An 18577-nucleotide genomic window follows, 5' to 3' on the forward strand; every position below is an offset into this window, starting at 1 on the left:
TACCCCAAATAATAGGAGAGACATTGTGGAAGAAATTTACAACATGGAGAGACTTATTTATATCATAAGACAACAGCAAGCAACATGCGAAGACTCATGGAAAAAGTGGACAATATACAGGACGACAACTGACACTATGTTCTAAATGTTCGTCTTGTATAATCCCAAAAAAATGAAACAATGAAATATAAGTTAAAAAAATTAAAAATAAAAAAAAAATAATACAAGTCAAAGTAAAACGTGGCTTACGCTGTTGGGGGCCAAAAGGAAGGGTATTTCCCCAAAATCCCTCCAATCCTCTGCTATATAGATATCTATCCACGATAATTGTTAGACAATCGATATGAACTCATTTTGAGCTACATCAACCTGATAGTGGCAGAATGATGGTCAGACAACAAATTTTTTCTTACTAAACTTCAACAAGTGAATGAAAATGACCGCATATGAACTCTGGATGGTAGACAGAACATGGATATTTGTAAGACGATCAATATGAACCAAATTTTATCTCATTATCTCATTCTATCTATCTATTAGCCTATTGATGATTTATGTCCAAAAAATTGATTTTCAACTAAAGCGCCCTCATTTGAATCACTTATAACACTCATAAAGAAGCTGAAATTGATAGGGTTCTTCCACTAGCCGTGCCCTATGTTGGTTATCAAGGAGAAGAAATCCAACCAAATCTGTCCTGGTTATCGCCAAAACACCAAGGAGATCCAGCGGCGGTCGGATTAAAACCATTATATCCCAGAAATCATTCAGATGGCAGTCAGTTTTAGAGTCAAAGGCCAAGCACTTCAGCTCCAAAATGAGCCAATGTAGAAGTATTTTACAGTGTAACACCACTGATGGCCACTAGATGCTGCTATAAAAAGCCCTGCTTTCCACTGACTTAAAATGAACTTCTCTAAAACTACTGCACCAATAATTTAGACGTAGGTTCCACTAACATGGTGTGAAGTTACTTTGTTACTAAGAGTTTCTTGAAGTTTGCAGTTTTACTAAATCAGCAAGCTAGCATTTAGCATTAACTGACCTCTGACCCCTCTGGCTCCTATAGCCCTGCCACTTTTGTCCAAATATGGTCACTTCTGGTCCCATAAAGTCAACATGGTGATGACAAAATTGTAAACTACAGGCTCAGAAACCAGTGGGTAATGTCATGGTTCCTGCATCCATTAATTATATTCAGTCTATGGACGGAGAGGGCTGAACGACATGGAGTTAAACCAGTGATTCTAGGAGATAAACTTTGTCTTCAGTATAGTAACACTTTCTATGAATACATTATGAAGTTATAATTTACTGTAATGCGTCAACAGTCCTGTTAAATCATGGTTACAACACGAGTATTAATAAAGTTTAACAACAATAACCATAAATCATTATTAAACCAACATCAATCATGGATTATGTGTGAATCTCACATTAATTTCATTCTTTTTCACTTATAGTGCCTTATAGACAATTGGTAATACATGACAGGAGGGATTTCATCACTTAAAGCTCTGATGGACATTACATTACCTTATGATCACATCATAAAGACATTTTATTAGTTTATAATGCGTTATGAAATTATTACAATATATTACAGCTATACAACACTATCTTTGCAGAAATAGGGAGTGAAATATGAAATATTGACACAACATTAAAAAATGTTAGACGTCACTATTGAGTCATGAAAACCATAAAATATGTGGGATTGTCGTGAATATTTATGAATTCATACACACTCAAACTCTTCATAATCCACAGTAGTCATTGACTTCATAATGAGGTATGTTTATTGTTATAAAGCATAATGACTAATTTTATACATTTTAGAATGCATCATAAGTATGATCATAATAATTATAGATCATACTATAATAAACTATTATAGATAGATTATAGATGGGCTTCAGAGAAAATATTACCTGGTTTGCTACTAAAACTACTATGTACATATTCTGGGGCTTAAAAAATGTATTATTTTTACATTTTTATCATTTCTTTATTATGTCCAGTATGTAAGTGACTGTAATTTGACCAGCCACGCCCCCTTTTCTTTCACAATACTTTGCAATAACCTTCATTCACTGGGATTTCTTGCAACTATATGACTTTTTCTATTGTGTTTAACATTCTAACACTTTCTAACAGCTTATTTTTATTACCTTTACAAGGACACTTTTACAATATGTGTTTTAGTTGACAGCGGAACAGGTTGTAAACAGAGTGTGAGACTTTGGCTCCACGTTCTTCTCAGGAGGAATATTCCATTCAGCCTGGTTAAGCTGTAACTGTCACGTGGTGCTTACATTTAAAATGTTTTTAACAGTCGAACATAAATTCTACAAAAAAACCTTTAGTGCTGAAGTCAGACTTATGCATGAGGCAGTTTCAGATGAATTTCTGTTCACATACCCGAGGTTAAGAGGACAAACCCTGTGGTCTGGTGGCCTCTTGGGTCACGTTTCACAGGACAGACATAAGAACCCAGACTCACCGAGGCCGAGGAAGGAGAAGACCCACTGCAGCACCGCCGCCGTCTGCAGCCTCCGGTGCAAGGGCAAGCTCCATGGTGCAAAATCTACCTTCATGTTCCCCAAACAGAGAAAAGAGACACAAACAGAGGCACTGCAGCCAGTGGCGAAGACAACGACGGAGTGAAGGGAGTCCAAAGTCTGCCCTCTTCACCTCCTCCATGACTTCCTATTGACAGGCTTATCTCACAAACTCAATACAGGGTTTGATTTGTCAGTCCATATCTACACACACATCAGACTTTTGACCCTGTGAAGTAAAGAGCTGCTGCAAATCATCTCAAAAAATTTAAACAGAAAACTTCAACAAGGAGAGGAACATGTCAAAAGCCTTTTTGTTTTGCTTTACTGAATTGTAACCATGTGCTTTGCGTGGTTGAAAGAAGAAGTACAGATGACCAGGCAGCTCCATCTGGTTGAGCAATCAGGGAACAGCATCTCATACAGATAACAACGGTGTTAAAGGTCTGACAACTAATTATTAGCACATAACTCAGTCAGCAGCAGCACTGACCACAGGTACATTACTTAACTTATTCCAATATTGTTTAACCATGAGGTGCACAGGTTAGTTATACACAGGGAAAGCACACTAAGGTAATACTGTATACAGGGTCATCCATGGAGTTAGTGGAAGAAAAAAAGGAGATAACAGGAGATAATGGAGGACCTGCCAAGTTCAGTTAAGCTCAGTTCAGTCTTTATGAGCATTTTTGTTGCAGCACAAAAGCCACCAAGATAAACCCAATGAGTAGATGGAGCAGGGGTCTGCAACCAGTAAATCCTGATCCAGATGTGACTCTTACCCTCTGTCCAGAAAATAGAAGAAGCATATGGAAATGAGTAACAGTGATTTTTGCACAAGAACATTTTCCAGTCACTGTTACAGATCTGAAGCCATTCACATATCATCTGTGCATAAAGTTTACCATTTTTTTCTAGTCAGTAACCTAGCTTGTACCATTAGCTGACCTCTGACCCCTCTGGCTCCTGCAGCTCCACCCCTTTTGTCCTATTAGGGTCACTTCTGGTTCCAAAAGGCTCACATGACAACAACCCTGTATCAACTTCTACACAGAACATGTGCATCATTCACTTCATAAGAACCGGGTGTTTTTTTTGGTCAAACTCAATGGCGAAGTTCAGTCTATATTTACACTTAATATTCCTTTGAACAAAACAAGCACTGCATCAAAACCTTAACTCAGGTGAAGCAGTGAAGGCAGGAATGTTCATATTAGCCAACTGTTTTGACACAATATGCATTCTAATAAATGCAGAAAAGAGTTAGACTACAACTAACTCTGCAATACTCTGCTCACACAATAGTCCAAAATAAATAACAACAGGCCCAATATTTATTAGTCACTTAATAAGTAACTAATGTTATTTATAAAGCAGTAGCAAGAAACTTAATAAATTAATTATAAAGTAATGTTAAGTGGCAAATATATGACAGAAAACACACCCTCCCTCCCAGTTATAATCTGACAAAACGGGTGTTGTGACGAATTCATTTTATTTTAGCGAACTTTCATGAAGTAAGCACTAAAGCTGGGTTTATGAGGATAAGCATCCACCCAGATAACTACTATTTATTTATCCGAGGCTAGACTGCGGTCAAGCCAGCCCCTAGTAATTAATTTACCGTAATTATCAGATAAATAGCGCACATCAAAAACACTAGGGCTAGCTTGACCGCAGTGAGGCTAGCTAGCTAGCAAGAAAAGTAACAAACTTGCTAAAAACTGGGCGTTACGTCTCCTCCATTCATCCCACATCACAAAAAAAAATATTTTACCTTTATCCTTTGACCGTTTTTCTTCAGCTTATGTTTTTCTGCTCCACTGGGATACTGTCTTTTTGACACCATAATGCTAACCGGCATCAATGTCTTCACTAACGGAAATCAAATGTAGGATATCTGTCAATCATTTGTCCTGTCCTACCTGCCGGCTGACGTCATTATAACGCGACGGTGCAGTCCAAATAATTTGACGTAACAGGTTCCACTAAAAAGACACAAACACTTTTTAAAATATTTTAAAACACAACATCTATCCCACCAATAAAGCAAAAACTCATTAGAATGTACCAATAATTATTGAAAATTGAATGATTACACTTCCATATAATAATTGTTTTCTTTTCTTTTTCTTTTTTTTTTTACCTCCAACAAGGAGGTTATGTTTTCATCTGGGTTTGTTCGTTTGTTTGTCTGTTAGCAAGATAACTCAAAAAGTTATGGCAGGATTTTGATGAAATTTTCAGGAAATGTTAATACTGGCACAAGGAACAAATTATAAAATTTTGGTGGTGATCAAGGGGGTGCATCTGCCTTGGTGGAGGTCTGCTTTTCTAGCTTTATTATATTTTGTATACTGTTGGTTTCCTGTAACTTGTGATTCTTTAATAACTTTCATTACAAAAATCTTTTAGTGCCATTTTTTTTGAGTCAATAAGCCAGCATTAATCATCAGCTCACCTTTGACCTCTTGGGTTACCGTGGTAATAACATGTCCCTCTATCACCCCACACACATAATAAGAACAATTCTCCAATATTTCATCTCCCAAAATGTGAATCATACATCTTCATTAGAACCTGGTGTCTTTTTTGTCTAACTCATCAGCACAAATTTGCATTTGCTCATGTCTGTGTCGAAGTGAACCCACACATGCCAACCATCTATACTTGTACAAATGCAAAGTTAAGGGGCCAAATAATCCCTAAATGTGTAGAAGGTACAAAGGGTTCAATACTTTTTGTGGCTCCAGACAAACTTATTTTCTTTTTTGGGTCAAACTTGTTTTTTTTTATTGTAAATAATGACATGAAAGAGTTTCTTTGTTTGACCTTGTCTTTGTTGTGTGTTTCTATCAGACAAAATATGGTTATATGTATTTATCTACGTCCTTTATTTATTTCTGTTGGTTCTGTATTTTAAGGCGCCAAATGGTAACTCATAACATCAGAAATCCATTTGCAGTTTCATCCACATTTAATCAAAATCACAGTTTCTTTCACAGTTCAGCTGCAGACAAAATAACAAAATACTCCACCATCTCTCCAAAATGGGCAACAAAAACATTCAAGAGCAACTCACTGTTTCCATTTGCATTAAACCAAAATGAAGCATGTTATGTTGTAACAGAAGAACAGTAAAATAAAATAAAATAAAAATGACTCTTCTCATTCTTCTCTGACTCTTTGTCTCTGTTTCCATCATTAACTGTGGCTGAATTCAGATCAGTCAGGGTTAATGAGTTTAACTGTCATTTTATTTTTTTCAAATCTTTGATCACATCTTCATAAATATTAATGAATTCAGGACTTATTTACCATTATTATCTCATTATGGCTGTGGGATTAAACACTCACCACCTGTCAATCACTACCTTCTGCCCACAGTGACACATAAAGAACCTACATTTACATTAATAAAAATACACTTTAAGGCTTTAATTCCTTCTGTCTGTCTTTAAATTATAAAACTATTCTATGTTAAATAATGTCTTAATGTCAAATATCTTACATGTTGTAATAATACAGACCCTTGGGCTACAATGACTTGGCATTATTCATATGTCATGAACATCCTGCCAGTAATGAATAATGTTTGTCACAAAAATAATTAGGCATAAATCCATCAGTTTATATGTAATAATGTGGACTTTGTTCAGCTTTTTCACTTAGAAATGAACATTTCTGTCCAGATATTATTAATTTCAGTGGGTAGAATCCAGCACTGACTCATATTTTCTGGATTCTCCTTCTTAGTTTGATAATTTTATACATTTTAATCAACATTAACATTTGATTATTACTATATGACTCACTGTATCGAGGTGTGGGGAAATACTTACAAAACTAATACAAATCCAATCACTGTTACTCAGAAAAGGGTAATACCAATGATCAATAAAGTGTCCTACAGGGAGCACACAAATCAGTTTTTTTTTTATCAAGTTAAAAGGTTTTAAGTTCAGTGACTTGGTTCACTTTAAAACAGCACAATTTATGTTCAAAATAAAAAATATCAGTTGCTTAATCATATTCAGAGTTTGTGTACAATGTGGGAAAGTGTTTATAATTTCAGAGGAAGTCAAGTCATGTGTTCAAAAACCTTCTGTTAGAACAAATATGAAGCAATTTTGTGTTTGTGTTGTTAAAGTTAATGTTTTGAACCAGTTAAATCCTGAGTTAAAAGACTGTACAATGTCATGAAACTATGTTTAAAAGAAATGTCATGAAAATATATAAAGAATGTGAATGTTAATTTTTCCACGACTCAAACTATTGAATTGTTTTGTTTTTTGTTGTTGCTATTGTTACTAAGTAAAGGTATTGTCAGCTATTTGATCTCATTTTGTTTGGTGATACGAAAAGGGGGGTAAGCAGAATGAGCTTAGGCTTCAGTCATTTCCTTTTCAGACTCTTTCGTTTTTAAACATTATATCCTGCACAAATGTATAATGCTTGAAATGTTTGAATAAACATATTTCATGTGTTTATAATGAACCACGTATGTACAAAAAATACTTAAACAGAATAAATCAGGTATGAACATTTCTCATTTTGATCATAAAACATGTGATATGACATGAAGCTACTCGTAAAAATAAAATGCTGTAGAATAAACTACACGATGGATCAAATGTCCCTCCCATCCCTTATGCACGGTGCGTAAAAACACCTCAACTACGTCAATTCCCCATATTTATCAAATTTACTGATTCTACTTGCTTTTCAAAATAAAGGCAGCAGTAGGTGTATATATAATAATATAACCTACTACTGTTACTAATGTGGGATTTCATGGGAAAATATCAAACTATAATGAAAAAGCACTAATGTGGACTCAGAAGTCTGTTTTTGTTGGAATTCTTCATAAGAAATCAATATTTTTGTTCCATTATCTGACGAAAAACTGAATGAAGTTAGCTTTAAACATAATTAAAGTGGTGAAATGTTTATATTGTGTCTATACAGAGGGAGTCATGAGGATAAAGTGACAAGATAATGGACAGTCCATCCATACATCATGGTGATTACATTCAAGTTTGCAAAGAGAGGCTTAAATGAGAATATTAGAAACACCTAAACTTGAGAAATAGTAAATTATAATGACTCAACATTCATTACATGGCCTGTACTCATGGTATGAAATTCAAATATTTTTTGATTATTATACACCTGTTAATATTCTGTTTTAAATGTGGGGTTTTATGAGAAAAAAAAAATCAAATAATGAAAAAGCATGAATGTGGCCTCAGTGCAGCCAGCTCTTATTAGAATATTTCATAAATAAACAATGTTTTAGGTCTAATCTTGTCACATTATGTGAAGAAAATGTTTGAAATTTGCATTAGAATAATTAGGTCAACTGTTTAGAATAGGCCTACACAGAGGGAGTCATGAGGACACAGATGATGGATAACCTGTCCATTTGTCATGTTGATTATACTGTAGTTTACAAACTGAGGAGATCAGAAACACATCACCATTAGAATCAGTGAATTCTTATGGTGACAGATTCATAAGATTGTGATTAAGTTATACACTCTCAAAAACAGAGGTACCAGCTTGTACTTAAAGGGTACAAATGCTTGTCTCTGGGGGTGTACTTTTTTGAGAGACATTTCTGTACCCTTTGGAAATGGTCCATTTTTGTACCTTCAGTACTTTACATTGAAAGAAAACTCTCGTATAGCTGATAATGCCATGATGTTTAAAGTTTGAACTGGTGGCCTAACTGAGAAAAAAAAAAAAGAAACGGCATAGGCAAGCTACGACATCAAGACACGGAGGTGGGAATGAAAACTGGATCAAACACAGATTATGGCAATAATCAGAGGTTCTAATAAGAGAAATAAATTATTGGGCTATTAAATTAAAACACAAATTATTATTCAATATAATACAGAGTAATTACAGTATGATATATAATAAATAATGTGCTCAGCCTAATGTTCAGTTAGTCCTACTGCTCAGTTCTAGCCTATAGCCTGTTCTCATGGTCTACACACAGTTTTAATGCTGCAGGGTTCCTTATAGCACACATTTGGACTGTCCAGAACTTTGGAGCCTTTTTCATAGTCTAAAGGTGACATTCTGGCCTCCTACAGACCAGTACTGTACTTTTGAGAGGACATTCTTAAAAATGTACTTACAGGTACATAAATGTTCTGATCCGGTCCCTCTGTTTTTGAGAGTATAAAATATAAACACTTCTGTGGCCGAAACTGTGATAATACCAACAATAACCCTCCTCTGCTCATAAATAAACCATAAATCACGCAGAGGGGTTTTATTCTGAATGCTGAGTCGGAAGTCGTGCCGTTCCGTGCCGGGCTTGACTCCTCCCGGTCCAAGTCCGGGTCTGGATGCTGAGCAGGCGGGCGGGGCCGCTCTTCCTCACCGACTGGAGGAGTGATGAGGCAGGACGCACGGGTCGGAGCGGACACACAGGGAGGACGATCCGCCGCCAGCCCCGGGTTCTGGAACGGACTGGCTCTCGTGCGTTCCGGTCTGCTTTAGAGGGACCATGGACCTGTAACCGAGCCGGACCTCCGCGCGCAGCCTCACACACACGGACGTCTCGTTTGTCTGTCGTCGGGATACGGATCAGCGGGAGGGGGTCGGTAGTGCTCCGTAGCGGACCCGGTGCCGGTCGTGTCGTCGCGGACCCTCAGAGCCACCATGGCCTGGCCCTGCATCAGCCGCGCGTGCTGCATGGCCCGCTTCTGGAACCAGCTGGACAAGGCGGACATCGCGGTTCCGCTGGTGTTCACCAAGTACACGGACGTGTCTGAGATGCAGCACATCCAGCTGCAGCCTCCCCAGGCCCGAGTCGCCATAGAAACGCAGCCGTCGCGCACAGAGCCTCGCGCCGCGAAGGCTGCACGCGCGCCCCGGAGGAGCGCATCCGAGGACCGCGTGTGCAGCTCGGTGATGCGCGAGGACTTTAAGCATTGGAGAGTGCGACCGGAACCGAGCTGTAAACCCAAGAACGAGTACCACGGACCGGAAACGCCGTTCAACAGCGAGACCCAGTACCAGAAGGACTTCAAGCCGTGGCCCATCCCCAAACGGTACGACCACCCCTGGATCCCCAAACCCACCGCCTCCGTGTCCGTGGGCGACGTCCGCGTGCCGGAGCGGGCCCGGTCCAAACACAAGGCCGCCCTGGACGCGGACAGCGGCGTGGAGAAGAGCGCCATAGCCGACAAGGTCCAGGAGAAAGACCTGCTCCAGGGCCAGGACCGGAAGAAGAGGAGCACCAAGCAGGAGGGTCCGAAGAAGGTGGTCCTGAAGGCGGACGGGGAGGGCCGGGGCAGGCCGGCGGACGCGGTCAACCGGCAGATCAAGCAGGAGATCACCGGTGGAAGCTCGTACAGGTGAGTCCAGGACCAGGACCAGAGCTGGGTCTGCAGGGAGACCAGGACCAGGACCAGGGGCGGGTCTACAGCAGGGGGTCAGACTCATGTCAGTTCAGTTCCACATTCAGTTAAATCTGATCTGCAGTGGGCCGAACCAGTCACATAAAAACAGAAGAATATAGAAAGAATGTCAACTGCAAATGTGTCTCTATGTTTTAGAGCGAAAAAAATAAATTTACATTATGAAAAGGTTTACATCTACAAACTATCCTTTCAAAAGATGTGAATAACATGAACAAACTGAAAAAATAAGTGTAATTTGAACAATATTCTGCCTCAGTTTATCATTTCCACATGTACATTAGAACTTACAGATCACAGTGGATCTACAAACACACAAAACATTTAATAACAGACAGAATATTGTTAAAATTGTACTTAGTTCTCTTAAGACATTTCAGGTTATTCACATTTTTTGCAAAATTATACTTTCAGTGTAAAAACATGAAAATTTCAGGCACAACAGTTGTTCTTTTTTTTCTATTATTTGAGTTTTTGTGTATTGTTTATCATTATTATTTTTCTATTATTTGAGTTTTTGTGTATTGTTTATCATTATTATTTTTCTATTGTTTGATTTTTTATTTGTGTATTGTTTATTATTATTATTTTTGTTCAGTATGTTTTGTATTATGTCTGTGTCTGAAATAAACCTAAAAAAAAAAAAATAAATTTACATTTACAAAGAGAAAAATTTGCAGTTGTCATTATTTATAGGTTATTATGATAGTATTTTAGTGGTCCTGCCCACTTGAGATTGAATTGGTCTGAATGTGGAACCTGAACTAAAAGGATTGTTAATATCTTAGTGTAATTTTTGCATTTCACAAATTCATCCAAAGGGCCGGACTGGACCCTTTGGCGGGCTGGATTTGGCCCCCGGGCCGCATGTTTGACACCTGTGTTTTAGAGTGAAAAATGTAAAATGACACCATGAAAATGTATACATCTTCAAACTATCTTAAAATAACATGAATAATGTGAACAACCATGAACAACCACTTGTTTTTCCCAAGAAATGTCAGGTTATTCATGTTTGTTCGTGTTATTCATATTTTAGTTCAGGTTCCACATTCAGCCCAACATGATCCCAAGTGGGTCAGACCACTAAAATAATGATAAGGCAGATTTATTTGTATAGCACAATTCATACACAGGGCAATTCACAGTGCTTTACAAAAATGGAAAAGAGACAGATTTAAAACACACAATTACAATTAAAACATGTTCAATAAAACATACAAAAAAAATCAGTTAAAACAAAGTAAAAGGTCAGAGTGCAGATAGAACCTTTCAGTTGTTCTATGCACAGTTGAACAGCTGTTTTCAGCCTGGACTTAAACACTGTCACAGTTCAGGTCTGTCTCACATCAACATATAAATAAGCCAAATATCAAATATGTTTTCTTTTCAAGTGTGAAAAAAGTTAAATTACGTTATAAATATGTGACTAACATGAACAACCTGAAATTGAAGAAAAATAAGTGCAGTTTTAACAATATTATGTATCATGTTGTGAAACACACGGTACAGATCACAGTGGATCTATAACTACACAACACATTCAGTCACAGGAAGAATATTGGTAAAACTGCGCTGAGTTTTCTTAATACATTGTTGATATTTGTTCTGTCACATTTTACTGTGAAAGGATAGTTTGTCAGTCAAAGTATTTTCATTTAATGTAACTTTTTTTTTTTTTTACACTAAAACAGACACATTTGTAGTTGTTCTTATTTCCAGGTTCTTCTGACAGTATTTTACTGGTCTGACCCACTAGAGCTCACACTGGTCTGAATGTGGAACCTGAATTAAAATGATTATGACACACATCCATGATTGTTAATATCTTCAGTCTAATTTCTGCTCTTGTGAGTTCATCTGACTGACCAGATCAGACCCTTTGGTGGGCCGGTTTTGGCCCACAGTTCGTATATTTGACGCCCCTGGTCTTCCGGGACACCAGGGTCAGGACAGAACCGGACCCTCAGTGGATCTGAGTGTAGGGGTCATAGAGGACAGGAAAGGGCATGAGTAAACCACAGGCCCCTGGATACTGTGTTTATTCATTTATTTCTTAATGATCTGCATTTTTTTCACATTAATGAACTCTGCTGTAAATGAGTCAGAGTCTTGAGGCCCCTGGACAAATGTTAGAGCCACACTGGGAACAGGAACAGGACTGAATGTTATGTAGGTCATCCAGTAGAATGACGATAAAAACAGTATGTTTTTGACTCTCCTGTTAATCTGACTCCTTACTACTGTCTGTAATGGCTCTAAGGCTCTGTTCAGACAGCAGGTCTGAATGCAAAATTCAGATTTTTTGGTGAGATCCGTTTTTTTGTGTGTGTGCTCGTTCATATTCCACATTAAATGCAACTTGCAGTTTTGAGTATGAACTGAATGTGACCCTGAAGTGACCCACATGAGCAAAGGAGGTCCTGATGTAATATGTGACCACGCAGGCACACACTGTGTTTACAGAAGTAACACTCCTGGGACGCAGAATTATGAGGTTTATCGCATTTCAATGACGTAAAGTTCAGATAAATGCGACCTGGCCGTTCAGACTGAAGTCGCATTGCAAAATATCAGATACGTATCGGATTTAGGAGCACATATGAAAGTGTCCTGGGTCAGATTTGTGCTGTTCATACTGTCTTTATCAGATCAGATACAGGTCTCATATAGGCCAAAAAATCTGATGTGGCATTTGCCTGCAGTCTGAACGTAGCCTAAGACAGGAGTGTCAAACATACAGTCTGCAAAACCGGCCAATGGGAAGAATTTGTGAAATGAAAAATTACACTGAAGACATTAACAATAGTTCAGGGGTCGAACAGAGCCCAATTTGATCTTAAGGGACCAGTAAAATACTATAAATAACGACAATTCCAAATTTTTCTGTTTTACTGTAAAAAAAAAAAAAAAAAAAAGTACAATTATATGAAAATCTTTACATTTACAAACTATCCTTTAACAAAACAATGTGAATAACCTGAACAAATATGAACAATATGAAATGTCTTAAAAAAATCAGTGTAACTGTACCAATCTTCTGTCTGTTATTAAATGTTTTGTGTGTTTGTAGATCCACTGTGATCTGTAAGTTATAAAGCACATGTGTAAATGATAAACTCAGGCAGAATATAGCTCAAATTGCAATTGATTTTCTTAAGAAATTTCAGGTTGTTCATGTTATTGACATTTTTTAAAGGATAGTTTCTACATGGAAACATTTTCATAATGTAATTTCACTTTTTTCACTCTAAAGCACAGAGAAAAGTTTGGAGTTGGCGTTATTTATAGGTTATTATGTTAACATTTCACTTTGAGTTCATATTGGGACAAATGTGGCTTCTGATGTAAAATGAGTTTGACATCCTGGTCTAAGATCAGACTCTGTTCATTTGTCTCATTCTATGAAACTGATCCCTCTGACCTGGGAATAAACACACAATTCCTACGTTTTGCACCTTTAGTTGTATTTTCTCTTTTATAGAGTAAATGATTGTCTTGATTATATCCAGTATTATTTATTGTAGGATTACTATCATCGTGGTTGTTGTGTTGGGAGTTTCTTTGTGTATTTTAGTGTTGACACTTTACCTGCTCATCTACAAACTGCTACTAACTGTAAAAATTCTTTGTTTGTAACTGTTTGCAACTAATCAACATATTGCTGATCTGGACGGTTCTGCTCGTGTATTACCTTGTAGACAGAGCTGTGATACAATCAGCAGGACCAGGCTTTTCCCTTGGCTTTTGGTCTGAACTCCAGTGTTTTTTATGAAGAATTCTTTTTATTTTTTGTCACACAGGTGGAAAAAAAAGTCGATTTTCTTTTTTTTTTTTACCTTGACATGTTTTGGCTATAACCTGTAGCCTTCCTCAGAATAGTGTTTTTTATGTTTGTGGATAATTTAGACCCATTTTTGGGGAGTTTGGAAAATATTGTGCTTTTCAGTAAAAATGTATGATTTGGTGTTGCATCTGATCGTAAAGTCTGCATTTTTGCATCATTTTGGACCAATATTATTACAATATCAACAATATTCACATTAAGTAAAAATACACACACACACACACACATATTCCTGTAAATATATTGATTAATTAAATTTTTTTGCTACTTTATTTTTATAATGTATGATAAACCATTGTTTAGTTTGAGATCACCCTGAATCCTCCTTTAAATCACAGCCTTTTGTAATACTATAACAGATTAAATTAGATAGAACTTTATTGAAAATTATCTAATAGCACAGACTGTTATTACTTTAATTTTGCTGCTCTAGTTCTATTCATATCTTTTTGTGAACTTTTGGAAAAGATGGAACAAATGATAAATAATTAAACAACAAAACTTATTTGGTCCACATGTCTCGGGTTCTGCACCTAAAGCCTTATGATGAACAGACAAACCTAGTAAAAGTAAAATATCAAATATTTGGGATATTTTTAAGTGTTTTATACAAACCAAATAAACCCTAAAGACAAAAGGCTAAGATGAAACACGGCTGCATCTTGGTTCTATATATAGATCTGCAGAATCAGATGGAAACTTTACAGGCAATTGCATCATTGCCACAGCTCAGAGGAACAGTGAAGCATGTTCAGACATTACAGAACGATCCTGTTTGTGTCTGCAGGGGATAGTCCGAATTAGAGAGGTCACATGGTGGATGTTTACGTCCCATGATGCAACATTAGAGCATCAGGTCCCAGTTATTTTGTTTCTGTACATTGTTGTTAAAGGCTGTGCTTACATCCTGGTTGTGAGATCACGAGGTAACATGATGTATGAGGTTTTGTCGGGGTCGACAGGGAAAGCGTGTGTGTGGGGGGGGTGTCTACAGCTGGTCATGTCTCACTGCAGGGTCAGTGTTGTTGAATGGTCAGCAGGGAGCAGATTCCCACCACACGACATGAAATGGCTGAACTGCACAAAGATCAGAACACAGTGGAGAATCAGAGGTCAGCTGAGGGTTAAGACCAACCAGAGTATAGACAGAGCCGCAAACAGACACATACGTACGTAAGCATATCCCAAGAAATAGACAGAGCCAGAGGTGCCTGTACTTTTCTTGATTTGAAGGATCTTTATACTACTACTCCACTACATCTCAGAGGACTTTGCACTTTTTACTCCACTATATTTGTTGTTTTACATCTTTATTCACTACATATTGTGTCTCAGTAAACTGAAGAATGAAGAGTTCCTTTACAAGGGCAGAAAAATCGACTTAAAAAGCTTAATAATCTCTTAAAAACATGACATGAATAAGAATATAGAGCTGTGAAGTTCTGCCAAAGATGGTAGGAACGTGAAGGGAATTTATTTCGAGTGACTGGCCAGGGGAGTTATGTGACCACTAGAGGGAGTAGTGAGTCACTCTGCAGGTAAAGGCCAAGCTGAGGATGAGAACCTGTTAGAAACAACTGTCAGAGTTGAAGAAAAGAAATGATAAAAATAGAAGCTGTTGTTTTCTCCACTAGACAGGTTTCTTCTACACAGGTGAGTTTGATTCTGAGGCTTATGAAGGTATATAGTTATTATGGGATGTTATTATCTTTGCTAAGTTGCTGTTTGTTGATCTATGGTTCAGACTAAACTGTGACAGTTCTGACCTGGATTCAAACAGATCTTATGTTCAACTACTGACAACACAAACCGTACAGAAAACAGAGGTGATGAGGGGTTTTACTGTGGCTGTTTACTGTCTAAAAACAGAGCTAAGCTAACAGAGCTACAATGTAAACTATCAGCTGATGCAGCATGTGAAGATTATAACACAGTCTTATTTTGATCGACTGTTAAAATAAGTGTCTGTGAGTTTTAGTTTGAAGAGGAAAACCTGATGATACCATAATACAGATGTGTTGAAACAATGAGCTTTACCTTTTATTCAGTGACTGATCCAGTCTGTGGATACATAAGGTTGATTAGTTGATGGTTTTGGTTTTAAGTGTGTTCTGGTACCAGACTAAAACCTGCTGGTCAGAGTTTGGAACATTAACCCTTTCATGCATACTGGTCACTACAGTGGACAGTTATTCTACAGCTGTTCTCTTGTATATTCGTGGATTTTGTTGTTTTAGTTCCAGATCAGCCAACACAGTGGACACTTATGCATCATGTAACTTTGCTGTTTTTGATTAACCTGATCTGCAGTAACATGTTTGAGTATAAATCAATTGTTATTAGACTGTAATTATCATTTTTTCTTTAACAAAATGTTTTTTTTATATATATTATCTCCATGAAGTGAGTAATAACTAGTATTAGAGTGTGTTTAAATATGAGAAAACATCAGATTAGCAGCATTAAAAGTGTTTATATTTAATAGTTTTCACCGTATATCAGTAAATACATGTTTCTTGGCTTCAAAAATTAAACGCATCGTATCCATTTGAGTGGACATTTTTGCAACTCCATGAAAAATAGGTTCATAAAAAGCTGTCAATCACATTTTTTTTTTCATGCCTAAAGAGGAATAAAAACAGGGGGGAAAAAAATCATGATTAAGGTTCTCATAATTCATGCATGAAAGGGTTAATAATATATAGAACTGAAATAGAAAACAAATCCAGAACATCATGCAGCATTTTACTGCACAATGTTTGCATTTAGTTTTCATACATGACATGTATTCTGCCAATGATGCTGACTTTTCCTGATCTTGTATCAGTATGAAAAGACTGCCATGGAGTTTATAAAGAAAGAATGAACAGATTATCCTTCCTTTTGCTCTGTTTTGTCTCTTGGCTCACGGCATGTTCTGTATGTTCTGTCTATGTTCATCATTTGCTGTTACAGTCGATGTGTTTTTATTTTCTCACGCCAATTAAACCCAAATCTGCATTTTTACAGAAGCCCACTGTCAGTTTTTATAAACCTTTATTTATCCTCAGAGAGCTCGCTCAACACAAAAGACTTTTCTCTGCAGTGCACCTGAAAAAAAAAAAAAAAGCTAAAGGCATCCACAGTTCTGTTCTGCACACCACTGCGTTAACCCTTTCTGTCCCTGTGCGAGTCATGTGCAGGAATTTACCCCCAAACCCCTTCTTCACCTCAGCACCAACCCGCTGTGTTGGTCTTAAAATGTCAGGTTTTACATGAGAATACGATGGGGGGCTTTTGTCAGTGTTTTTGTTGCTGCTGTAAAAGACAAAGGCTGGTTTTCATCCTGTCAGTGAGTTTTGTTCTATTATGCGTTGGGTGGTGTCTAATAAAAGGGCTTTGACAAAGCAGACTGATTGAAGAAGCGTCAAGTAAATGTGATGATAGAGAGGGGAGTTTCTATCTCTGACAGGAGACGAGGGTTCACTGAGTTCAGGAGGAGGATGCATGAATGTTTAATCTCAATTTGTGTCACGCGTTGCAGCCTGACATATTTCACAGCGGTGTGAGCTGAGGAGCTTCTGCTTTTGACTGTCCTCAGAATAGGTTTGGTATATAAGACGATGGCAGTGGCACATATTTTTATAACATTCCTGAAATGTTTGTTTATGAGAAGACTTAAGATAATACCAGCAGTATGCTGTATCATTACTAATGCTACTATATTAACCTTCTGGTATCCGGGTGAGCATATTATGCACACTTTGCATTTCATGTTATAAAAGGTCAGATTATTTTTCACAATTTGTTTTAGGTCAGGATTCAAAAGTTGCTCATTTTTGCATGATTTTTAGACCCATCCACTCAAATAAACACATTGCAAGCATTGTTAAATTACTACACAAATAAAAATGCCCATTCTACATTTTAGCATTCAACATTTGACCTTGCACAAAAAATAATAATGCATATCAACCAGTGTTTGTGTTAATCACTGATATATGTCAGGATGAAAAATAAAAAAATGGTCATCTAATTTTTGTGTAGTATATTGATAAAAAAAAAAGTCTTTCGTGTTTTTTGCTCACCGGCCGATGTGTCCGTCATTGTCTTTGTTAGCAATTTCTTCAAACATCTTCTCTGATGAAACTACTAGTTGGATTCATTTCAAGTTTTACATGTAGCTTTCTTGGGACAAGGTCTACAAAGTTTGTTCAGTTTTGAGAAATTTAGATTTTTGAAAAATCTTTGAAATATTGCCTTTATTCATAATTGTCTATATTTTGATGGTTTGTAACATGGAAGTGGTCAGAGATATCAATATAATTACTATTGATCACTGATAGGAAGTCATATATGGGCTATGATTTGGGTGACCTTTGACCTTTGACCTTGTGTGACCGTGAAGGGTCAAAGTCAAGGTCGTCAATGTCTATATTTTAACAACTTTCTGCTTTGAAACCGCTGGTTGGATTCATTTCATATGCTTCATGTAGATTCCCTGGGACAATGTCTACAGAGTTTGTTCAGTTTTGAAAATTAAAATTGTGGCTTTACTTATAATGGTCCATATTTTGATGGTTTATAACATGTAAATGGTTATAGATATCAATACAGTTCCTACTGAGCACTGATAGAAGTCATATGTGGACTTTGACTGAATTAGTTGAGTTCTCCTCCAGTAACAGCACCACCCACTTCTATCGGGAGATTGATCTCCTGCATCCAGACCACAGGACTCTAACATA

At 37.2% G+C, this 18577-nt stretch overlaps 2 protein-coding genes across 6 annotated transcripts in view; one reads left to right on the forward strand and one right to left on the reverse strand.

Annotated features, from left to right (window-relative positions):
• The window catches only part of mogat2 (monoacylglycerol O-acyltransferase 2), a 29108-nt gene extending 26223 nt beyond the window's left edge, over positions 1 to 2885 (reverse strand). The window contains exon 1 of the mRNA XM_030154431.1: positions 2504 to 2885. Within this exon, the coding sequence (XP_030010291.1) occupies positions 2504 to 2597 (94 nt within the window). The 5' untranslated portion in view covers positions 2598 to 2885. The remainder of the gene's footprint in view (positions 1 to 2503) is intronic.
• Positions 2886 to 8896: 6011 nt separating this feature from the next.
• The window catches only part of map6a (microtubule-associated protein 6a), a 38460-nt gene continuing 28779 nt past the window's right edge, over positions 8897 to 18577 (forward strand). For 3 of the 5 annotated variants that reach the window (XR_003937312.1, XM_030154400.1, XM_030154401.1), the window contains exon 1: positions 8897 to 9940. Coding sequence is in view for 4 of the 5 variants with exons in the window: in XM_030154400.1 (XP_030010260.1) it covers positions 9243 to 9940 (698 nt within the window). In the remaining variant the exon portion in view is untranslated. The remainder of the gene's footprint in view (positions 9941 to 18577) is intronic. The other 2 variants (XM_030154402.1, XM_030154403.1) reach the window with 1 other exon arrangement.

Source organism: Sphaeramia orbicularis, chromosome 14, assembly GCF_902148855.1.
Source record: "Sphaeramia orbicularis chromosome 14, fSphaOr1.1, whole genome shotgun sequence".
NCBI lineage: Eukaryota > Metazoa > Chordata > Actinopteri > Kurtiformes > Apogonidae > Sphaeramia > Sphaeramia orbicularis.